The sequence below is a fragment of the Terrapene carolina genome, unplaced genomic scaffold, assembly GCF_002925995.2.
Source record: "Terrapene carolina triunguis isolate 2854851 unplaced genomic scaffold, T_m_triunguis-2.0 Scaffold88, whole genome shotgun sequence".
Taxonomy (NCBI): domain Eukaryota; kingdom Metazoa; phylum Chordata; order Testudines; family Emydidae; genus Terrapene; species Terrapene triunguis.
The window spans coordinates 23348531-23373991 of NW_020664439.1; the positions used below are offsets into that span (position 1 = coordinate 23348531).

General features: G+C 44.7%; 2 protein-coding genes across 3 annotated transcripts in view; one reads left to right on the forward strand and one right to left on the reverse strand.

Annotated features, from left to right (window-relative positions):
- RNF13 (ring finger protein 13) overlaps window positions 1-5029 on the forward strand; it is a 120800-nt gene extending 115771 nt beyond the window's left edge. Inside the window, exons 11-12 of the mRNA XM_026649993.2 lie at window positions 508-588; window positions 3549-5029. Coding sequence (XP_026505778.1) covers window positions 508-588; window positions 3549-3913 — 446 coding nt within the window. The 3' untranslated portion in view covers window positions 3914-5029. The remainder of the gene's footprint in view (window positions 1-507; window positions 589-3548) is intronic.
- Window positions 5030-16842: 11813 nt separating this feature from the next.
- On the reverse strand, window positions 16843-24289 carry PFN2 (profilin 2). Of its 2 annotated transcripts, none has more exons than XM_024209021.3 (3): window positions 24003-24289; window positions 21425-21617; window positions 16843-18558 (listed from the first exon to the last, which is right to left on the reverse strand). In XM_024209021.3, exons 1-3 carry the CDS (start codon window positions 24132-24134, stop codon window positions 18461-18463), a joined length of 423 nt encoding a protein of 140 aa, XP_024064789.1. In that variant the 5' UTR covers window positions 24135-24289; the 3' UTR covers window positions 16843-18460. The 2 variants fall into 2 exon arrangements, with proteins under 2 accessions (XP_024064789.1, XP_024064788.1); XM_024209020.2 differs by having other exon boundaries at window positions 18467-18864; window positions 24003-24285.
- Window positions 24290-25461: the final 1172 nt, after the last annotated feature.

The window sequence follows — 25461 nt, forward strand, 5'->3', positions numbered from 1 at the left end:
CTTATGACTAGGTAAGTAATAGCTCCTTGTTCATTATTCTGATTTCCTCCAGTCCTCCTGCCTCTAAAAAAAGTGGAATTCTAGTTTCTGTCAAATTAAAATGGGGCATATGAAAATGAATATTCTTCTGCTTGTTCTTTAGCTACTATATTTTTAATTAACATACTCCACTGATAGTTGATGCATCTATATTATAATGTAGACATATATTTTAAATACATTTTTAATAAGAATATTAAAGAAAAGGCATTTCACACAAACTTGAGGAAATATGGCAACCTTATCAACCTGCACTTGAGAGGAGAACAGATGAACATACAGTTCAAATAAGTATAATGAAAGGGACAATACAACTTAAAAAAAAATTGCTGTAGATGGGAAAAGATAACAGTTGACCTATGGACGTTAAAGAAAATATCCAGAAGAACCTATCTGTATGTGTTTGAAGATTATACAGCTTGTTATACAGCTTTTAATGTAGTATTGATTCACAATTTTCTGCTGCAGGAGATGAGTATGATGTATGTGCCATTTGTCTGGATGAATATGAGGATGGAGACAAGCTCAGAATCCTTCCTTGCTCTCATGGTAAGCAGCTGCATATTGGTTTTTAATACTTTAATTATAACAGTTATTTAAAGAAAATATTTGTGTCCAAAACAGCAATGAATTTATTTACTGATTGATTTATAAAAGGTAGCCTGTCTAATATGGCCCAGAGTCTATATACAAAATGGGATTAAAAACAGACAATTTTGGCTTCTAAACAGCAACAAGAGAAGGATAATCATAATGAGAACAGCTAATCACCCAACCAATGAGTCCACCTTCCTTCAGTCAGATGCCCAAGAGAAAATATGGGCCTGACATTGGTGCCCTGAAGCAGGGCCGGATCTACCATTTTTGCCGCCCCAAGCAACAACAAAAAAAGCCGCCCAGACTGTGCCACCCCAAGAATGGAAGGAATGCCGCCCCAGGCACATGCTTCCTCCGCTGGTGCCTGGAGCCGGCCCTGCCCTGAAGATCAGACTGTGTGTGTCAGTTCAGTGGAGAAGTGCACTCCAGAGTCAGACTCTACATACAGTATATGTTTCAATCAGTTCCCAGACATTTAAATCTAAGGACTGTTTGCTCAGCTGATCTCTACTGCCCCAGCAACCTAGAGAGAGAGAGTCTGTTGAGTAGCCTGGAAATAAACCCATTTGGACCTGGAAGCTAGTGCTCTGCTAGGAGAGCTGTAAGATGTAATAGATTCCCTGTGACTAATTCTGCCTAGCAGGGAGCCAGCCATGTTGTGCATCAGCTGCTGGTCTTGATTAGTCTTCCTCAAATGTCGCCACATTGCAGTAAGTGGATCCAGATCCAATAGAAAAGATTGCAAAGTTTAACCAGACACAGGTAAAAATTGGTATTCTTGGCTATCCACACCAGCTAGAAATCCAGGAGCAATCAGGGGCCCAGGACCTCCCCCAAATTGTTAACATCTTGGACAATGGTTGGACAAACCCCCTAACAAAAGGGTCAGGAGCCATCCCTACCATATCCTTATGATCCTTCCTTCAGTCCACTAGTCACATTGCCTCCATCTTGTCTGGACTGAGCCTTAGCCAGTTTGCTCTCAGTGTCACACCCTCACCAGGCATTGCAAAAGAGTATCATCAGGTCAGATGAAAATGAGACATCTGATGACAGTGCAGCCAAAACCATCTCACATAGTGGCCTCACATACCCGTTCTGCTCAGTGAGAGACTAAATAGGGTTTTGTAGAATTCCATACAAAAGAACCTTGAGGGCAGACAGACAAATGCCTGGGACTTCTCAGAAAGAAAGAACAGAAATATGGCATCTACCCTAGCTAAGGGCCACAAAGTTAACCAAATCTCACAGTCAAAGGCTACTGACAGATCTAAAGGAATCATCATGAACACTTGTCCTAGGAAAACATGTTAATTACTACATGTTAAACATCACTTTATACATAGTATAGGAAGTGATACACCATGTTTAAAAACATATTAGTTGGTCATGGTTAACCGTAGGGTTCCTGACCAGCTAACACACCTGTCCTGCTAGGTTGTGTTGATCATCATGTTAGTTAAGACATTTTCATAAGATGCATTTTCTCAGCTTAGATAAGGCCATTGAGATCAGTACAGTTGCTGTGCCAAATCCAGCCCTAATACCAGACTAAGAGATCAAGGAGATTGGAAGACTCCAGTAGACACCAGTGAAAATTGCCTTGCCACAACCTTCTCAGGAAAAAAAGATTTCCAGCATCAGAAACTTCTTCAGCAAGGGTCTAATGATTGTTCACTTGATGGAAGCTGATGCTCTCCCTGCCCTTAGAGTCCAAAAATGGTTATTATTTATATTACAATAGTGTTCAGAGGCTCTTGTTAGGATCAGGACCCACTGTGCTAGGTGTTGTCCAAAGGTAAACGTGACCAATATCCCAACTGGTTTACAGTAACCAACGTTCTCTGAAGAGGTTCACTCACCACAAGTGGCGCCGCCTTGTGGTTCATCTGGGGATTAGCTCTCAAGCAGTCAGATGTCCCCTCCTTTGCTTGCTCACCCTGTGGTCTCTATCTGGACTCAAAAACAACAAGGAGTCTGGTGGCACCTTAAAGACTAACAGATTTATTTGGGCATAAGCTTTCGTGGGTAAAAACCTTCACATAGCTATGCATCCGAAGAAGTGAGGTTTTTACCCATGAAAGCTTATGCCCAAATAAATCTGTTAGTCTTTAAGGTGCCACCAGACTCCTTGTTGTTTTTGTAGATACAGACTAACACGGCTACCCCCTGATATCTGGACTCAATTGCTCCCTCCAGCCAGATTATTATAGTTCTCCCCTTCCAGGATATCAAAGTCCCACTGGACAAACTGCCTCAGGCAATCTTTTGATCCACTACCCAGTCTGTGCTGCTTTCCCAGTGGCTGGTAAGGGAACCTGGACCTACCCAGTATTCTGGGTTCCAGCCCACATACACTCTGGCCAGCAACCACAGTCTGCGTAAGCTCTGACCCTCTTGCTATTTTTCTGGGCTCTTTTCTACCTTTCTTCCTTATCTCCTAGCCCACCTCTGCATCACCACTGGAGCTTCCTCTGCTCCCTGTGGCTACTTCACCCCTTCTAGAGTTCTTGCCAGAGTCTACAGTCCAAGGCAGGATCCCAGGGCCTACTCTCCCCCTATATCACCTCCACCTTGTGCCGTGCCGTGCCTCGCCTCTAGGGAGGGACTGCAGAGCTCCTCCCAACAGCCCCTTCTTGCCTTTATATAAGCTCAGCCTGCCCCAGCCAGCTGGCCTTCATCATCAGTTAACCTTTATTAGTCCCTGCCTCTCCTCCAGGTGCAGCCTATAAAGTTAATTGGCCCATTTTTCCCCAATCAGGCATTGTGTGTGGTTGACACCCAAACACAAGGTCTTTTAAAATCAGCATTATTTAACATAAAACTGTAACACAAAATTATAACATAACAAGAGTAACCTCAGACTGTCATGTTTACCTAGCAAATGACATACCTGTTTTGTTTCCTGACAGCCTATCATTGCAAGTGTGTGGACCCCTGGCTGACTAAAACCAAGAAAACATGCCCTGTGTGTAAGCAGAAAGTGGTCCCTTCTCAAGGGGATTCAGACTCTGAAACAGACAGCAGTCAAGAAGAGAATGAAGTCTCTGAAAACACCCCTTTGCTTAGACCATTAGCTTCAGCTAGCACTCAGTCATTTGGGGCTTTGTCAGAGTCTTATTCCCATCAAAACATGACTGAATCTTCAGAATATGAGGAAGACGACAATGAGGATATTGATAGTAGTGATGCAGAGGATGGAATGAATGAAGAGAGTGTAGTGGTTCAGCTACAGCCCAATGATGAAAGGGAGTACAGAGCGGCAAATACTGTTTGAGCTTCAAGGCTGCTAGTGATCAATCTCGTAAGAACAAAACTGTTCATAAAGCTATACTTTACATACACTTATATAGGGAATACATTCTATTTGGTGGTCTCTTTGGTTACTTCAATAGATGCAGCTCTTCATGTAGTGTTCTATGTTTTAGTCATATTACAGACAGATTTTTTGGTTCAGTTATTCATTCACATATTTATCTTTTCAAAATGAACAGTTTAACTGGACTTCACAATACTAATGAATAGTGCTGGGAGTCTCCATCAGTAGGGATATCACAGTAAACCAGAGACTCTACTTTAAATGTCAGCATCTTGTTGAAATGGGATATAGCCAAGAAAGTAGGTTTTTTTTTTTTTCCTGATTACAGCTTGTAGGTAAGATTGGCTTATATTGATAGTAATATTTATTAACCGTATGGTAAGCGCTACCCCTCCAACCCAATCAAAAATGTATATGGTTCCTGTGTCTCTGGGGTTTTCCCAAGGCTGCACCACTACTGAAAGAAGGAGGTAGAACAGTTTAGTATTCTTTTAGCAAGCAGATCACAAAGCAGGGAAACTGATGCTTTAATCTTGACAGCAGTGATTCTGCTACTTTTCCAAGTAATCCTATTGAGCTTGCATGAGCAGTTTAAGGTTGTGAAGGAAATTTCAGAATCAGTTAGGTTTAAAATAGCTCACACAAAAAGATTCATAATGAACATCTTATTAATCGGCCCCATTTGCTGATAGCAGCTAGAGTAATTTCCTATGACAATAATGCAGGGGCTGGGAGTGACCAAAACAGCAAGGCAAGCAAAGCTGTATATAGAAATACTGAATTGTAGTAACTGTTCTGTTGATCCTCACATCATATACCTCTAAATAAGGAGCATTTTATGCTGCATTAGTCTGCTAAACTATGTACATAGATAAATTGTTTTTTCAAGTATTTGATTTGAAAATGAGTGGTTATAAATATTTAACAGAACTCTGTACTTACTAGTGTATCATGAAAACCTAAATTATATATAATATCATTATAACTATGTATAATCAAAATGCAAAGATTTTTTATACGGCCTTGTATAAGGGGGATTTGAAAGAATGTTAATAAACATGTTTTCCACTTTAAGTATTAGCAGGAATTTATTAAACTGTCACATTGCATACATGCTGCCTTTTTATTTATAATATAATTAAGGCCAAAGACTGATGGTAAGGTTATGTATTTAAAAAGAACCAGGAAATACAAATGTTAAGGTTCCCATAACATTAACTCACTTACGTTGCACCAAAGGTATATCACAGGATACAATAAACAGTATAGTAATCAATATTATGTGCACTGTAAGTGTGATAATGTTTCATGGAGAACTTAAACTTTTGTATCACTTCCTTGTTTAAATTTGTGATCTTAAAGCTGCACCAATGTAGATTTTTTGCATGTAATTTGTGTAATCGTCGGGGGGGAAAACATGGAGAAAAGAAAGCCTGGTGCCATTAATCACCCCTACTCCCCATGCTGGTGGCCCCTTAAAGCCAGCAGAGTCTATATTTGTGAATTGGTAACCAAATACCCAAAGCCTGGGTTGAAGAGATTCCTGGTGAGGCCACACTGTTTTCACAGCTCTAATGCACAGTGCAGTCACTCCTTCCTTGCCTACCACCTGGAAAAGGAAGTCATTTCTTTTGGACAGGTTCATTAGTAGTAAGGGAAGACTACTGCACACTACTGGAGGAAGTCAGACTTAACAGGCTGTGGGGGCATGGGAGTTGTAGATGAACAACGATGTCTCTCAGTCCCTCACACCCCCAAACATCCCTGGTGAGGGCAGGCAGAATGTAAGGCTTATCCTGTATATCATCACCGTACTTACACACCCAGATGCAGTTTTTAAGTGTAAATGTTATTTTCACTTTCAAAGTAAGCTGTGCAGTTATTCTTCAGTAAAGTCCAGGCATACACCTAGTTGGAAGACTGAGGTTTAGGAAAAATCTCATTTAAAATGAACTCTGTCTTTTTTTTCCATGCACTAAACAAACCCTTGCCTCAAACAGCTGGCATGTAGTAGGCTGCCTGATTGGCTACACCGCCTGATTGGTTGGAAGAGTCACCACATTGGCTACTAAGCTCAGCAGCAGTTCAATTGGCTGCTCGAAGGCACTTAACTACAGTTGTTATAGTGCCTGGTTGTTCCCAGCCCTGCTCCTGCCTTGCGTTACTCCAAGTCCTGAATGTTGGGTTTGACCCTTGACCCTGGCAGCCAACTCCTGTTGTAACCACTGGCCATGACCTACCAGAGTCCCAGTCACCCACCAGCTAGACCAGGCTTATAGAACCTCCAAATGTGGGTAAAGGGATATTTTTGTATGGAAAGTAGTGAAATTTTGGCTTAAACTCATGTAAGGACCAGTGTAAATATACCCATTCACTGATAGATCCTCCTCCCTTCAAAAGTAAGAGCGAGTGTCTTCAAAGTTTTGATACACAATATATGTGAAGCTAAACAATTCTACCACTCTGTTTATGCTACCATGTACAGCTGGCTCCCATCTTTGATGACCATTTGTTAAAATTATGCCTATCAAATCCAAATCCAGCGCCAGTTGCCCTCAAAAAATAGAAGTTAATGGTTTAAGATATAGCTGTATTTTGACTGCTTGTTTAAAAAAGCATGTCAGCCTTCATGAAGTCATACGTCATTCTTGAAGTTAATGTTGTAAAGTAAGTGTAAAGTTCATACATTTGAAAGCATTTGCAGCTGTTTCAGCACAAGATAGTGTAGGCATACTCTGCAACTATCGCAAGATTAATACGACTATTTGAGTAGCCCAAGTATAAACAGCTCTTTACAAAAGAAGGTCCCAAGCCTAGCGAGGGGTGCATTATGGTGGCTCCTGAAATGAGAGAAAGCAAAAGGACAGGAAGGAATAGGTCCTATGAAATTTCCAGCCCCCCCAGGACTTACAGGGTAAGCTTGAGGTCTCTTAGGATGTGGCATGTAATTTGGAGCCATAAGATCTTGCAGGAACAAGCGCAAGATTTGGAGCCATATGCTCAGAGCCACTTCCTGTTTCCAGCAGTCAATCCGCCCTCCCTCTGCCCGCCTGGATGGGGCTGCAGCAGGGCAGCCTCTGTGGGGTCTGGCACTTCCTCCTCCAATTGCAGGTGGGCCACCAGCTGTGTGAGATGGCAGGACCATGCCCTGCTGGCTTTACCTTAAAGTGATTAACTTTTGTGGTTACCCATGTGGAGCTGTTCAGGGGACAGGTCCTGGGCCATGGTAAGGGCTGCCTCCTCTCCCCCATGGGCCCTGTGGGGCTAGGGCAGTGGGGGCTAGGCATTACTAGGGAGGATAGGGATGAGCCCCATGGCCTGGGCAGAGCCCTGGTGGGGTATTCTGGCTGCCTCGGACTGTGGGCCATGCCCATGAGTGGCTGGCTGCTGCCCTGCGGGACTTGAATTGGTGGCTGCAGCAGCTGTTGGATGTGCGCTTGGCTGGCTTCACTCCAGCTGGACACTGCCCCAGGAGTGAGCCCAGTTTGCCCTCCTGGCTGCAGGGTGGAATTCACCTGGTGATTCTGCCTTTTTGTTCTAATCTAGTTGGTTCTTACCCTGGGCCCATCACTGCTCCAGCGGGACAGTGGTGGCTGGATTGATCATCCTGATCTGGGACTAACATGCCCTGCCTTGGTCCTTGCTCCTGGTACAGAGCCCCTTTCTGTGTGACCATTCCCCATACTCGAGGTCTCCCCTTAATCTCTTGTGGGGCCTTAGCCATACTTGCAGTGTAAATCTAACTAACATAGAAACTGGCACTGCTGAAAACCTCCAAATCACTAGCAATAGCTGGAATGTCCAGGGTTGGTGCTGCTGGTGACTTGGTCCTTCTGAGCTGTGGCCAGCAAGACTGATATAATCAGACACTTAGTGAGGACTGTCCATTTCCACTCGAAATATAGACTTGAAGTCCTTTCCTACAGCAGTTTAATGGGATAAAGGTCTGCTTTAAACTGATGCACTTTAGTTAGAGGTTTACACACTTACGTAGTTACATTAGGGCAAACGTCCTTAAGGTAGTTAGGTCCTTAGACTGCGGAGCATAGTGTGTTCATAACTGGCCACTTGTTCTCGTGAACTTGGGTGTTAGTTCCCATAACTCCCACAGTCCCTACAACACTTACAGCATGGAGGTTATAAAAGCTGCTCACCTGCCCTGCCCCCACCCTCCTACAAACAAACAACAATAACAAAAAAGTGAGCCTGTTTCCTCTTTAGCTCTGCTCTTCCCGGAGGAGGAGAGGAGTCTTTGTCCATGAGAATGCATCCTTTTAAATTCTAATTTATAAGCTGCAGGAAGACAATCCTCTGCCATTGGAAGGCAAATGACTACTCCCACCACCCCTTGCTGAGCTCTCACCCCTCCTAATGGAAGCCAAGACAATGGTGTAGGAATAGATCATCTGGTGAAAGATCTAGAAAAGCCCTGGGACCCATGCATTGAGCAAACACTGGATGAGATGTGGAAAGGGTTATTTGAAGCTGTGCAGAACTGATCTGGTTGTTAGCTTAATTTAGTGGGTGAAATGTCTCAGCAGAGACATTCCCATACTTTCCCCTCCAGTGTACCCTTGCTTACAGAGTTAAAGCAACTCTGCTTGTCAAGTAAGGTGCCACCTCTTTGCCAGACTCTCTGCCATGATGGGGATATGGATAAACAGGGTAGCCCCAATGTTCTGTCCCTCTGCTCATGCAACTGTGCCATGTCCCCAAAGTAGGATTCAGTTTTGCATGGTGGCAGTCTGGTCTGTTAAATGGGAGACTCCAATGGCAGCTCTGCTGACCCCCATGGCCTAACTAGAGCTATAAGAAAAGGCCATAGTGTAGGTGGGAGCTTAATCCCCCTTCCCAGCCAATGCCTGGATTTAAAAATTGTATTAAAGCTAACGTTAAAAAAAATTATATAATACATAGGTTGAGAAAAGAGTGTCTGTACATCTGGGTATAGTGCTTAGATTATCCACAAATACAAAGTTTGTTTTGAAAGTCATTAGATACATATAGTACATACTCAGCAATAACCCAAATGTAGGTGAATGAATTTAATAATACAGTTCAGATATTTAGCATCTGTGCATTCGGGTACATTACTCATGAAAAAAGTTAAACAGAGAGTTGGTAGCGGAAAGCAAAATATATCAATGAGTGAAGATTGTCTCTCTAATTGAGAATTTAGGATAGGTTGTCCATTTAGAGAAAAAAACAGTCCATCGGGAACATATTTGAGTTACTTTCCTGACTGCGCTTATTACACTGCCTTACAGTATGTCCAGCTCTGTGCTTGTATACCAGTCCTGCTCAAGCACATCAGTCAGTGACAGTGCAGGATTCTTCCAGTCAGATGGGTGTTTCATGGACCCACAGACTGACTACAGTGTGAATGCACCAGTCACATGCCGGAGGACCCAAACACTCATTCCCAGATTCCTGAATGGAGAAATGGCTCAACACCGGAATTTCTTCCATGTCTCTCCCTGTGTGCCCTCAAGTGGGCATGGGGAGTGCAGATCAGGTTCTGAGCTGAGCAGAGCCACACCTGGGGTAGAGTCCTTCTTGCCTCAGATTGCCTGTGCTTGTGCACGGTACATTGTGCTCTGAACAGAGGTTTGTCTGTCTCTGTCCTCCCTGACAGGAAATGGAATGCACTTAACTCCACTCTTGTTAGAATGATTTAAGGCAGGGGTCTCAAACACGCGGCCCGTGGGCTGCGGCCCGTGGAGCTCTTCCCTGCGGCCCGCCAAGCTCCCCGTGCCCCCCCCCGAGTTATTTTATGTGGCAGCTAAGCTCCCTGCTCGCTGCTCCCCAATGTTTGAGGCTGGGTCTCTCCCCCAGCCCTGCCTGCCACCCCCACGCGTCTCCCCTGAGCGTCCCCCCGGCTCACTTACTGCCCCAGAGCCTGCAGCTCATGCTGACTCCACTCTGCTCTGCCAGCTTCCAGCATCACCTGCTGCCGCAGGGTCCTAGTGCCCCCCTACACTATGGCCAGGGCAGGCTGCCCTTCCCCTTTCCTTCTGCCCTAATTCTGAGCCTCTCCAATGCCCTAAACCCCTCATCCCCAGCCCCACAGCCCTCACCCCTCCTATCCCCAAACACCATCCCAGAGCCTGCACCCCCCACCCCCTGCCCCAGCCCGGAGCCTGCACCCAGCACCCAAACTCCATCCCAGAGCCTGCACCCCCCACCCCCACCCAAACTCCCTCCCAGAGCCTTAGGCAGGTGGGAGTGGAGTTTGGGGGGGGCAGGTTCTGGGCACCACCAAAATTTCTACAAACCTGCCACCCCTGGAAGAGGCAGAGCAGGGGTGGAGTGGTGGTGCAGCCCAGTGCAGTGGAGGGGCTTTAACAGAAGTAAATCTAACTAAGTGCATGTTTTGTCCTTTGAGTGAGGTGGATTACTGTTGGTGGCGCTTAGCACTTTCCAGGAGGGAGGGGGGAGGAGCAGGGAGCCGTGCGCTCAGGGGAGGAGGTGGAGAAGAGACGGGGCAGGAGCGGGGCCTCATGGAAGAGGTAGAGTGGGGGCGGGGCCAGGGGCAGCGAGGGGGGGTGTCAGTGATGCAGTTCTCGGGCCAATGCACTAGTCCTCATGTGGCCCTCGTGGTCATTTGAGTTTGAGACCCCTGATTTAAGGGAAGGACACCAGGACTTATTCTGTCTCATGTCTCACCCACTGCCCTGTAGAAGAGAGAGATTTCCATTCCTAGCCTGGGGCACAGCAGCTCTTCACAGGAAGGGGAAGGAGTGACTTCATCTGCATGGAATCCTTAATGTAAGGAAGGCCCTCTCTTCTGTCTAGAGATAATTAACACTACCAAACAGAAATCTGCATGCAGTATTCATTTCACAGCCAAGAATGTGCCTGGGCTTAACAGCAGCATAGCTAATGCTCTCTGGATTGCAGGTCAACAGATTCAGAGCACTATCACGGGAGGCCAAGGAAGAGCCAGAACAGCTGTCAACAGTCCTATGGAATCTTGGTTGCCAGAAACTGTATCAGCAGGCAAGGGAGCACTTACACTGCACACTTTTTTAGCTTACACAATGGTATTTGAGGAGTTTATGGGGGGAGTGAGGGGGTCTATCTATGCCGGAACCCCAAATGTGGTGGTTTGTGGTCTTCCTATAGTTAAACAGTTACCCAGGGTGGCCTTTTACTGTAGGTCTGTGGGTCATCCCTTTTAGGGATTCATGGTCTGCAGAAAGGGGGAGGGTTGGGCCTGGGCTGCTGGGACGCAGAGCAGTATCAGGAAGCCAGTGATCTTGCAGGTTCTAAGGCACTTAACTGAGGTTCTTCCTCAGGCCTACCCTTCAGGGGATGAGGCTGTACTTTTCAAGGCAAGTCTCTGTGTTAGTTTTCTTCGGGGGTCCTCTGCGTCAGTGAGTTGTTTCCTTCAAGCACGGGAGACTCTTTGGAGTGGGCTCTCGAACTACAGGATGTGTAGTGGGATGGTGACTTTCTAGGGCTCAGGTCCACAGCTCAAAAACCGGTTGAATTGGGGTTGGTGAGGCTGTTTCTCTGCACTGCTTTGTTGGGTATCTGTGTCCTTACACGTGCTGCAGGCATATGTGGGTCAGAGGTCACCTGGGGACAGTCCCCTGTTCCTGCAAGAAGGACCATTCCTTCCAACCAAATTCCAATTGCAGGAGTGTTTAGGAAGGGGCTGTCATTCTTGGGCTTGACACCAGGAAATGATTGATCCCACTGGTTCTGTATAAGGGCAACTGTGGGCTATCCATTTGGGTTTGGATGCATCAGAGATCCAGGTTATAGGGCACAGGTGATCCAGGGCATGTAAGTTCTGGGTGTGGGTGCCTGGCGGGAGGCTGATACAGGTGGTGAACCATAAGCACCACAAGTTTTAACCATGTCTGCTTCCTTCCCCAGGTCTATCATACAGAATGTATCAGAGCATGCCTACAGCTGGGGATATGGATTTGTGGGCACAGCATTGTGCACTAGGTTTACAGGAGAGTGTGTAATTAAAAAAAATGATGTTGCAACTTCTCCGACTGCCCCCCACCGCCCCATCCAACCCCCCCATTTCTGACTCCCCCCTCCCAGGACCCCTGCCCCCATTCAATCCCCCTGTTCCCCGCCCTCTGACCGCCCCAACCCCTATCCACACCCCCAGCCCCTGACCACCACCCCGAACTCCCCTGCCCTCTATCCAACGCCGCCTGCTCCCTGCCCCCTTACCGTGCTGCCTGGAGCATCGGTGGCTGGCGGCACTGCAGCCGTGCCGCCCAGAGCACCAGGACAGGCAGCTGCGCCGCCTGGCTGGAGCCAGCCACGCCGTCACCACCGCGCAGCACAGAGCACTGAGTCAGGTCGGGCTCTGCAGCTGCGCTGCCCCAGGAGCTCGCAGCTCCGCCGCACAGAGCATTGCGCCAGCGGCGGAGCGAGTGAGGCTGCAGGGGAGGGGGAATCGCAGGGGGCTAGCCTCCTGGGGCAGGAGCTCAGGGGCCGGGCAGGAGGGTCCCGCGGGCCTTTGCCCACCTCTGATTTAGACCTAAATACTACAGAAGTTACTGCAAGAAATAAGCAGTAGAAGATGAGACAGTAAGTAATTAACAATATAATAAAATGCAGCATCCTTAGGAGAGGAAAGTTACAAAAAAAACAACCCCCCAAACCCTAGTATGGTGACATTCAGTTTTAGAAAGGGGGATTTCAAAGCTTGTAAAAATGGCACTGAAGTCAAAAGCAAAGACATTCAAATCCTTTTGGCGTGGATACTATTTAAGGTAACATTTCTCAGGCCTGGTCCACACTACCCCCCCACTTCGGACTAAGGTACGCAAATTCAGCTACGTTAATAACGTAGCTGAATTCGAAGTACCTTAGTCCGAACTTACCGCGGGTCCAGGCGCGGCAGGAAGGCTCCCCCGTCGATGCCACGTACTCCTCTCGCCGAGCTGGAGTACCGGCGTCGACGGCGAGCACTTCCGGGATCGATCCATCGCGTCTAAACCAGACGCGATAAATCGATCCCAGAACATCGATTGCCTGCCGTCGGACCCTCCGGTAAGTGTAGACGTACCTTCAGAGTGTGAAGCATGCACCCTTAGGAGGCATGAAGGACTAGCCAAAGGGTGGAGTAAAGGAAAGCAAACATTTATAAAGTGAAGCAAGTGCAATCAGTGAGTTTGTAGAGAGCTTGAAACAATGGCTCTGGAATTACCCCATTCATTTCACTGGATGCCAACTCAGATGCCAACTCAGATGCCACTTATACTTTAATGTTAACATTAACTATTTCACTGTTCAATGCATCCCAGGAGAGGAATAGCATTACTTAATGAGTAGTGCAGATGTATAAGTTAAGACATTAAGGCCTTTAACAATACATTAGTAGGATTATAGGGAGGGGAGGAGGGACACAACTGGTTCAATTTTCCAGAAAAGAATGAGGGTTCAGATTTCAAAAGTTTGGGAAACAGATTTAAGGAAACAATGGAGAGTCTCAGATGGCATGTATACCTCTGAACAAGGCAAAAAGTAAACCGGTATGGCTAAACAGAAAACTCAAGAGAGATCCTTCAGAAAATGGAAATCAAGGCCTAGCAAAGACTAATAAGAGTATAAATTAAGCAGGCAACATGCAAGGAGGAAGTTAGGAAGGCTACACCAGAATCTATAAAGTAAATAGCTAAAGATATTAAAACAAATACATTTTTTAATTATGGAAGAAAGGCTGTAAGGCTGCAAGGGATTAAGAGAGCAACTAAGAAGCACAAGTCACATTTAGCTTCTCTGTAGCATCCTTCTGTTCATTAATTTTCACTACAGAGGATATTGGAAAGATACCTACTTTTCAGTAATAAATGAGCTGGCTGAACTACTAATAAAAACTATGAAATTTCCCATTAAAATCAGTGACTACGGTAGAGGTGTGCATGCTAGAAAATTATATACTTTTTTTTTAAAAAAAAAGACAAGACTGGGAGCTATAAGCTAGTAAGATTTATTTCTGTACTTGGCATAATGGTTGGAACAGTAATAAATAGAACTATTAAAACACCTAGATTATCATGATAGGGTAGGGAGTAAGTAGCAGGCTTCTACAAGGGGAAGTTGTTCCTCTCTAAATGTTCTTTGAACGGTCAATAACATGGATAAAGACTGGTCATTTAGAATTTCAGACAGCCTTTAACAAAATTTCTCAGGTAGTTATTAATTAAATGAAAGTACTCAGGGGGGGAGGGGGGGGATGAGGCAAAGAACTAACATGGATAAGAAACTGGCTGAGACAGAAAAGAGAAGGAATTAGTCAATTTTTATTATGAAAGTTTAAGCAAGGGGAAGTCATAAGGTTCTGCATAAGGACCGGTGATATTTAAGCTATTTATTAATGATCCAGAAAAAAGGAGCAATGTAGCAGCAAGGTTTGCAGATGATAGTTTAGGTTAGTCAAGACCAAGCTACTCTGGAGGGATCCTAACAAAGTGAAGGATTGAAAACACTATTGCCCATGAAATTCACCAGAGACAAATGCAAGGTAATGCACAATAGAAGGAGTAATTTGCGCTAAATATACTCCTTACTAGGTTCTACACGAACATACTAGAAAAAAATTCTAGGCATGTGAAGAACACAAAGACCTCTGCTAAAATTTCAGCATGGATCACAAAAGGAAACAATGGATAATAAGGAATAGGATGAAGAATACTAAAAATAGGCTATGATATAAATGAATGCTATTCCCTCACCTGAAATACTGTATTAAATTTTGGTGACCATGTCTCAAAAAAACAGCAGAAATTGGAGTTCAGACAAGCAATGAAACTGGGCATGAAACAGCTTACCTATGCAGAGTGATTCCCACTGAAGTGCGGTAAGAGGGAATGTGATAAAAGGTATACAAAAATGAATGTTATACAGAAAGTAGATTGAGCACTTTCCTGTACTATTCTTGTATTATGAGAGGGTGAATGAAAGACTGCAAATTTTAACAGAACAAAATATTCATACAATGCAAGAGTTACTCTATGGAACCCTTTGCTACGAGATACCACTGAAGTCAAGAGCTTAGCAGATTTAAAAAAAAAAAGAAAAAAGATTAAACATGTATATGGATAAAGAGAACATCCAGAATTACAACGGGGGAGGGGGGAGAAACCAACAAAAAAATATTCTGGTGCAGACAATCCCTCAAGCTTCGGGGCATAAATGAGTCTTAGAGTCTTAGTGATTTTCCCTGCAAGTAGGTTATTCCTTACCTGTCTATTGCAAGGTTTCTTCTGAAAGATCTGATATTGGCTACTGTCAGATATGTTACTTGACTAGAGAGACCACAGGATTGATCTAACAGGTTTCTTATTTTGGTGCTAAAGGAATACTCAAGACTCAAAGCTTTTTTAAAAGGGAGGGAGGATGTCTTTGCAGCATAGTGGAGTTGTCAGATACAAGAGGAAGTGCAACTGAATTAGGAGGAAAGGAGAGACCAGTGTTAGCAAGGTAAGAAAAAAAGTTAGGCAACAGTTAGAGATGCAAAATTTTTAGTCAGGTGGAGTAAGATATAGGTGTCAATGGAGACAATGAGCTGAAAGTAAGGAGTAATCAAAAGTGTGAAAAGGTACACATGAGATAAAGATAACAGTGAAAAAAGAAGCGCCCCCTTTGACTAAGGATGGTCATGGGGAAGTTACTACTTAGCCTGGTGAGAGTACTTGTGGTGTGTAAGCAGCAGGCTCAAAGACTGAACGGAAGGCAGGGGAAGATTGTTTAAGACAAGTAGTGGGACAGGACAGATGAGAAGATTTTTCCAAGCACAGTTTAAGAGGAGCCATCTGGAATCTTAGGGCTTGTCTACACTGGCAATTTACAGCACTGCAACTTTCTCGCTCAGGGGAGTGAAAAAACACCCCTCCTGAGCACAGCAAGTTTCAGTGCTGTAAATCGCCAGTGTAGACAGTGCACCAGCTCTGGGAGCGCTCCCAGCACTGGTAGCTACGCATCTCGTGGAAGTGGTTTTTTAAAGAACGCTGGGAGAGCTCTCTCCCTGCGCTCTGCCGTGACCACACAAGCCATGTTAAAGCTTTAGCATTGTCAGTGTAGATTAGCCTTTAGTTAAGATTAGGGTCTCATGGTTTGCCCTTGTTTCCTTCCTTGGATAGGTGTAGCCTAGTGAAGGAGAAGTTAAGTTTCAAGTGAACTTGCAGAGACAATTCCTATATCCTCAAAGTGCACTATGTTTAGAAGTAGCCATCATGCCCAGTACCAATGTAGCTGGTGTCCTGAGGACTGGCTGGCAGAATTTGTGCACAGTGATCAGTCAAGACCATGTGAAAGACTTGTAGGGTTTGAAGCTGGTTAACTAGCTGGGTGCTAAACTGTTTGACATGTTTTCTCCAAGAGCAGTGTGGATTTGTACAAGAGGGTTAGCTCTTATACTAATGGAAACATTAGTACAGCACTGGTCACATCCAGCCTGTTTTAAAGAAGTGTAGGTTGCAAAAAGTGTTTATGCATTCACATACCATTGAGGCGGCTTGGGTAGAGAATGTTTAAACAGCATCCCTAACAGGAAAGAGAAACTGCCATGAGATCTGCTGGATTAGTGAAGTTAATAACACTAGTTTCCCTTAGTTCAAGTATCCCCTTCTACCATACAAGACGTTTAAGAAGCAAACATGAAGACTATTAGAGCTCTTGCTATGACGTAAGCTCAATAAGTGGTTAAGTCAGTTTAGTGTTCTAAACAGTCATCTTTACAGCAAAAGGACTAATACATCAGTACAGTAATGCTGTTCCACAAGTTTACAATCCCTGCAGAGCTGAATTACATTTTGAGAAAACACACAAACACAAAGTTAGTGTAGTAAGCTACACGATGAAGTATATTGCTTCAGAAAAGGCTGGTGCATAAAAAAGTAACAAGAGTCTGATTTTATTTGGTTGGAATAAATTTATTTCGTCTGTAAACAAGGTGTTTAATAGTTATGGCATTTTTTGAAATGCATATTAAATCAGATGAGTTAGACTGTATCCCAGATGTAAAAGTGCAGGGAAAGAAATGGACAAATCAGCAACAAGAATTTGTTTAAATCTGTACATTATCCACAAGGCCCAAATAATAGAAGCAAATACAAGAATGTCCCTAAAGTAGTGCCATTCAAAAGAAATCCTTATAGTCAGTTAAAATCCATCTCACAATAGCAACAGTTCGTTTTTTTTTTTTTTAAACAATAGTATGGCACAGAATACATATTAAAAAATTCATCACAAGACAGCCAAGTCAGTTATTCCAACCAATACCATCTCCCATTTATTCTTTTGTATACAGAGTTCTGCAGTTCTCTTTAAATGGACATACAAGTTTGTACCGTGCTTGAATGGACAATTTGGTTACACATTTTAGATGATTGGTGCACGAGGCAGCTTACTCCACAATTTCTGCAGCAAGGGTGCGGCAGGCCAAATGACTATTTCAAATTTGAAATGGTATCATTTTAACAATTTTAAGCTTATAAACTACCACCCCTCACACAAACATTGGTATTAGAGCAGCATGTTTCTTTACATTATCAGTTAGATCTGACAGAAAGATTGGAGTATAGGCTACCAGTATATAGCTGAAGGTGGCAGTTTTCCACAATGACCCTGTAGTTTCATATAAAACCCCAAGCTGCAAATTAAAAATTGGTCCTATGAAAAACTGAAATCGGACACACTCCAGATGGTTCTGTTGGGATATCTAATGTCCATAATGGGAGCTTTTTATAATTCAACTACAGAACTGGAGCTGGCAAAAAAAAAAAAAGTGCCTGAGCTATTGCAATGATGGAATGTCCCTAGGTATTGATTCAGGACAGTGGTTGTAAGATCATGAAGAAAATGCATCTACATCGTTTGATAGTTTTGCAGTTGCACCCATTAAACAGTGTGTGCTTCAGACACTATGAAGAGTTTTGTAAGTTTACAGTGAAGTGCAACAACAAAACTAATGAAACAATAGCTTTTGAGCGCAAATTGGTTAAACAAACCAGGCACTGTATAAAAATAGGTGGAAGCAAACAAAATGTGAATGAAAGAGTGGACAAGGAGAGAAGTAAAGATATGCATGCACTTCCCTCCCCCAACCATGCTCTACAAAAGGAAGACTAAATGAGCTGTGTAATTGCTCAAAGTGCTGAAGAGACATTGATCAAATTAGATTGTACAATCGGCACCTTGTTTAGTGTTTAAATTATTTTAGTTGTCAATATCGTATTAATTGCTAAGACAAAGCAAAGCCTAGACTTGGCATTCTTCCCCTCCTAAAACATTTTTCAAGGTATCATGCATATCATTTTTATGCTGAGAAAATGGTGCCAGATATGGGACTTGATTACATACAGTGGTTAACATACAAATGAACACGAGGGTAACTGGAATCATGATATTAGAAAAAATGGATAAATAAAAAAACAAAACATAAAACAACTACCATCTACAGTCTGGTAGCACAGTGAACATAACTGGTTGGTGATGAAGACAGTTGCTAGGTGGATGGGGAGAGGCTGCTTAGATGTCAGACCTCCTCAGGTATAAAGCCAGTTCATATGCTTTCTTGTTCAGTGTCCCTCCATGGACACCTTCCTTTCCCATAACTATAACCAATGCTGGAGTACACAATGAAACAAAACAGAAATGAACAGAATTAAAGAAAAAAACACCTTTCCCCACCAACAAAGGGATACAAAGGAGACACAGGTTCATACCCCATCATCCTGCATTGCTAATAAAGTTTCCAGAATGTAAGGTTTAAAGCTCACTGCCAGGAAAGTTTAATAGCAATTTTCCCCTAATACTTAACAGTCTGCCTAGCAACTAGAACCCAGAGTCTCTCAAGTATTTTGCCATTGAGTATGCCTTCTTATTCAATCCGCCTCCATGGACCCCTTCTTTGCCCATTACAAAGACCAAGACTGAAAGAGAAAAGAAAAAAAAAAAGGTTTTAAAGGAGTGTGTTAGACAAGGAAATAATGCAAGTTTTAATCAGATATTGCAATAAGTACACAAATTCAAGTTTTAATGGTTGGATATTAAGCTGGCTTTACAAGAGCTTTCTAAAGTATAGATGTAGACAGGGTTGGGCGAGAGTATCCTCCATGACTTCAGAGATGGAAAAGTTGTGTGCTAGCCATAAGACTTTGCAAAAAAACCTGAACATATGCTGTAACTTCCATTTTAAAGATAAAATTTATCATGGTGCATGTTACCATCTGACCTCTCTGACCAGGAAACCCTGGGTACATCTTATAAGGTAGACAAAGTAATGATGTTAAAAAGGAGAAAGGTAGCAATGTCAGTACACACAGGAGATTCTAGTATTTTTAGACTAGAGATTAAGTTCAGAGTGGTAATGGGTACATTCCAACTTTACCAAGTATGTTTTATTTGGCAGTTTATTGGTAAACTTTAAATAACTTTTAAGTAGAAGTCTGTGTTTATGACACTACTGTAAGAGTAAACCAACAACTCAGTTCTGGGTGAAATGTTGAGTTCCTCCTTCCATTATAATGCAATTAGCTTTTTGTATGGAGTAAAGTAATTCTGAGCTGATTTTAAATCTAGTTTTCCTTTTCCCCCCACAGTAAGTTGACTACAAAAATAACAATGTGCTTTACTGCAAAGAGTTTCCTACAGAACTATAGTCAATAGAACATTACATGCCATAAGGCTTTACATGCTAACTGCCACCAGATGTCACTAGAACAGAGTACATGTAAACTTGGAAGGATTAGCTTTTTGTAAGTAAAGTTGGTAGAGGTCTATTTCACCATCCACACGAGCCAGTGAAATACTATTTCCATCAATAAATGAAATTTACAAATAGACAAAGTAAGAAATATTATATGAGAATGAATTAAGAGTTTGATATGAGGATATTTTCTTTGTATATTTTGATGTGATGTTGACAATTTGTGTTTTAACATTTATGATACACCTCTACCCCGATATAACGCTGTCCTCGGGAGCCAAAAAATCTTACCGCGTTATAGGTGAAACCGCGTTATATCGAACTTGCTTTGATCCGCCTGAGTGCGCAGCCCCGCCCACCCCAGAGCACTGCTTTACCGCGTTATATCCGAATTCGTGTTATATCGGGTCGTGTTATATCGGGGTAGAGGTGTACTATTTTTTTGAATCTACTAACATTAAATAATTCTGTCTCCCCCCATTGTGTGACCCTCCCATAATTTTACACAACTGAACATTTAAATCAATAATTGAAAAAATGCTTCAAAGTAAACACTGAAATTATAAAAAATAAAAATCAAGTTATGCCAAGCATAACTACATGTTACAAATTTTGCTTCACAAGAACACTGGCTCATTTTAATTGTGGTTTGAATTAGGAATGGTGAGACAATCACTGCAATATAGATACATCTTGCCTATGTGCGGGTATACAGCAGAACATCACTAAGACCAGATCATAAGGGGACATATCTTAAATAATATAAACTTCAAAATCACTATAGTAAACAATTATCTAGATAGGGATACTATTTTCCTCATAAGGAAAGGAAGAGAATTAGTTACAGTCACGGACCAAGCAGCACAGAAATCTTTACCTATTCCATTTGACTGTATTGTTAAAATAATTGTAACATCTCCATAGCCTACGTAAAAATACACAATACAGCAGTGTCTCTGTAGCTCTATTTTGTTTATACATTGACCTTGGTCCCTAACATACTCAGTCTACAACAGCTAACAACAGAATGCCTAGATAATATCTTGGATGTCCTCATGTTGCTTGTACCCAGGGTTTTGAGAGAAGTTTCTTTTGGAATGGAGTCTAGCTCCTTGCAAGTAGGGTATATGTTATAGAAGCTTAGATGAAATGCACAAGTAGTTAGACAAGCTTTATATAAATAGCCTGCAGCTACCCAATTGGACAGAGTTCATTCATTGGCTCAGAATCAGACTTCCAAGGTTCTCAACAGGAAATTGTAAAGAGTTAGTGTAAAACTTATGATTCAAACTAGGTAGTTCCATACAAGAAATTCAAGTCTTTGTGGAAGAAATTTTAATAGAAGTCACTTTAGAGCAAGTTTATGCTGAACAAGAGATTTCAATAGGATATAATAAAATCCACCATCATTATGACCCTATGCTTTGGACTCCAAACATTTTAACTGCAATAAACCTAGTGCAAATGAGTGACAGACTAAATTTAATCCAACTGATACACAGGCTACACTATCTTGTTAAAATCTGTAGGCACAAGTAACCATTTGATAAAGATAGTTAAATGCCAAACTGTGGTCATTCATCTAGGACTGCTAGATACGGATCTAGTCCTGGAAAATAGATGGACCACAATTACACCAAGGTTGCATTGTGGAAATTTAAAAAAAATCTTTTTATGCAGATTAATGTAAGTAATTTAATGATTAGAGCCCAGTTTTGAAGGCTGCATTCTTGTTTTGCTAGTTTAAATTTCTGGGGGGAGGGGGGAAAAAAGTTACAGCTTACCTCGACCAGCTCTGCCTACAGCAACATTGTATGTTGGCTCGCCACCATGACTCTTTGTCCTGATGTCCATTGTGCATTCACTATCAACATACAGGCTATCTCTGATCACAGAGCACTTCTTTGCACCAAGAGTCAGACCGTTGGTGAAGAAACCCTCTCGGTCTTTTCCTACAATCATATCTATTTCTATGGGCTGTTAAAAAAGAAATTCAGTGTTATATAGCAAGCTCTCACAACTACCTTTCACAGAAGACATTGGATTTCATGTACATTAAATGAAGTAGTTTACAGATTAATTTCCACTCAAAAGAGACTTGTCACCAGCAAAAAGATTTGAAAGGGACACTCAAGCTTCTAAGACAAGACACTTTAGAATCTAGTGTTTTGTTATTCACAGACATATTTTAATTAATTTAGTACCATTTTCAGTGAACACAAGTGCTGTTTTGAGATGTTTCAAATAGTAAGTTATAGATTAAGTCTGCAATACTGATAAGGCCTAGAAGTTAGATTCCAGTAAGTCGTCTTTTTGAAGAAGGCAATGTGATGTCATCAGGCATTTTGCTAACCACAGAGCCATTTATTTTAGTAAGTGAATGAATCAGACTTTTGTTACTTGATAATGAGGTACCATTCAGGACCATGTCTAGATAACAATGATGCAGGTGTGTTCCCCAGTTCCATTTGCCTTAACAACAATTGGTGGGATATTAAACTCCTCCCAGGTCAGCTGCCACAGGTCTCTGAAAGGTCAAATAACAACTATGTTTCTAATGCAAAATGTAGCCAAATTGATGATGCACAACAATGTTCAGCTCTGCCCTTTTCTAGGCAAGGAATGTTACATAATATCATGCCTAAGTTTCAATGACTCAGACAGTAAATTCAGATACATAAAGCCATAGCTCCAGCAAACACATAGGTCTCTCAGTACCCTAAAAAGTGGGGGAGGGGATCACAATGCTAAAGTGACCCCTCTGTGCACAGGGAAATCGTGTTGTCTAGTCCCTTCAGGAGCCCAAGACAGATTGCATTTAGAAAGGGATCAGGCTACATTAACCCCCCACGCCTTTCACCCACAAAGTCTGTGCCCCCTTCCATGCGGGAGTCTCCCTGCAGCACTGCTTTCAGGATGAAGAAGGAGGAGAAGGTGGGGGTGGGGTGAAGGCAAGACAGGAGCAATGTGCTTCCTAACGGTAAGAAAGCAAGTAAGCAAGTAAGGAGATGGGAGGCGTTGCCCTCCAGAACTGCACAGTCATAGCAGGCCCTGGCCATTTCCAATCACACACCGGGACTCTGCCAAGCCACATCTTAGCAAGGCACAAAGACACCTGGGGGAGGGGACCCGGTCAGCAGCTGGAAATCCTCAGGGCACCACTTATTTAACCATATTCAGGAAGGGCAGGGCTGGTTTCCCCAGCGGAGCTGGTGGCCTGTATGGCTACTCCCCACTGACATCACATCCCATGAAAGGGTATGATGAGGAGGGGGTGCTGCTGTGGCCATGCAATGAGATCACTTAACTATGGAGGTGGGGGGAGAAAGCTTTTATGCAGGAGAGCTGCTTTTGCATACCAAGGCTACCAGCAAAGAGGGGCCTAAGGAGAACTGGCAAGCACAGGAGCCACATTGGGGGACAGGAGGGGGGGGGGCAAATCCAACACGAGCCAAGCCCTCCTCTCCTCATTGAAAGCAGTAACCCCAAATTTCCGTGCAGAAGGCAGAGACCTACAGGACGGATTTGCAGGGGGAAGGTGCATCAGTCTGCAGCAAACCGTGCATCATGACACAAGGTTATAATCAAAACATGCAATTCACCACCACCCACCAATATAGGTATGGCCTAAAGGGGCTCCCAGTTAAATAAGTCTTCCCTGATCCTTAAAGGGTTTCCAAACCCTTCCCCATGGGAGCAGGGCCCTTCCTTTGGAAGATCTGAGCCGTGGGTGGGAAGGGGGCTGTGTTGCAGGAACAGGGATGATTAATACCTCTGAGGAGGACAGACGGGGAGGAAAGGACAGAGAGAAGGAAGGGGAGGGGGGAAAAAAATCAATGGCAGTGCGCCATCTTGGAGATGAAAAACATGTAGCCACCAGCGAGGATTCACGAAAGCCTCCTACGCCGGATACGTAAGTCTGTCCGCAGCAATGAGGCCTGAGCGCAGGGAACCCTACGCCAAGTCTCTCCCGTACCCGGCCTTTCTCTCTCCTCCCTCCGCCGCATTGCCGGCTCCGGCTTAGCCCGCGCGGGCAGCTCCCAGCACACGGCGCCGCGGCCCGAGCACCCCGGGCGGGGGTGGTGAGCGGGGCCGGTCCCCGCTGACCGGCGGACTCGGCGCTATCGGGAAAGCGCCGGACAAAAGCCCAGCAGCGCCCTGGGGAGCTCCCGGGCCCCTCACGGCCGGGGGGGCGCTGCAGTGGGTACAGCTGGCGGGGGCGGGACCCCCCCGGCCGCTGCCCGCGGGCGCCAGGAGCACACGGCGGCGGATCACCTCCCCCCCGCCGCAGGCGCGCCGGGTAGGGGCTAGAGCCGGGCCGGGCGGGAGGCTCGCAGCCGGCGCGGGGGCCGCGGCCCTTACCGTGATGCTCTGGAAGATGCCCCCGGCCGTCGCGGCCCAGACGTACTTGGCGTCGCAGTAGCCGACAATGGCGGCCTCCTGGCAGCAGCCATCGCACATCAGGTTGTCCACGTAGCTCTGCCAGCCGGCCATCGTCTTCGCCTGGCGCAGTCGGGCGGAGGAGCGGAGGGCGGCGGCGGCGGCGGCGGCTGTCTCACAGGCGCGCGCGAAGCGGCAGCCGAGCCCTGCAGCGAGCAGCGCGCGCCCGGCCACGGGGAGAGGACAGGGGGCGGGGCCGCCACCGCCGCGCTGTTGCTGTTGCTGCTCCCCCTCCCCTCCGAGCCGCCGCAGTAAGAACAGCGGACGGGGGAGGGGTGAGGGAAGAACGCGCAGCTGCTGCGCGAATCCTTCCGCCGCGCGACGGCCTCGGCGGAGGGATACGTTGGGGAGGGGGCGGGCAGGGTGCTGATGCAGGGAGCCGGGGAGATTGGCGGCGGCGGCGGCGACTCGTGGCAGCTGCCTGCAAAGCACGGGGGTGGGGGCGCCAGTCCCCTCGCGCGCTCGCCAGTGGGGGCTGCCTGGCCCGGCTCGCGACCCCTGAGCAGCCCGCCCAGCCTGCACGGAAGACAGTCAGTGCGGGTGACGGCTCGGATCCCCCACCTCCCCGGGCAGTGGTTTCCACTTCCCCCTGCACGGGGTGACAGATGGCGAGCCTGGCACCTGTACTGCAAACGGGTGCAGAGGAGAGAAGAGCCTTTTTGTGGCACTGATGGCGGTACTGGGGAGTTGCTCTGAGGTCTTTCTCAGTAGGGGAGATGAGCCTTGCCCAGGAGGCAGCAGGCATCGGTGTGTCTAGCGTTCTCTTTGTTACCGGTCAGACCTTTCCGACTAGACAACAAACCTGCCTGGAGTCCCAAACATGCTTGTTGGGATTACGGACCAGATTCTTGTTTCAGCTGTTAACCTCGTGCGTATGAGTAACTGCGCTGCAGCGAGCCAGTGGATTTACAGCAGTGTAACAGCGCAGAATTTAACCTCTATATTTAGTCATTGAGGGAAACTAGATCGTTATTCGTTAAACCGTCAATGAAGTAATTGCAAGCTCAAGAGAGTTGCAGTGATTTTCTTTGCATATTCCGGAGTAACTGGTTTTAACATAAAATGTGGGGCTTGAAGTTCGCCTATTGAAACTTTGCCTGTTATCCCAAAACCAAAGGATGTGAGAGTGGATTGCATGTAAAGATGATGAAAGCTAAATTATTACCTTTTTATTTTGTTTCTTATCTTAGTCTTTTGGAAAACTCATCTCTTTGTCTAGGTGAGATTTCAAAGAGCATATTTCATGCCATAAGAAACATTGAGGAAACATTTTATTTGGAAACAGGCATATTATAGAGTAGTATACCCACTCCAGAGTTAAGGTTTCGACTGAGTTTGTATTATAAACTCAATTTTTGCTATCGCCCCCAAAATAAAGGGA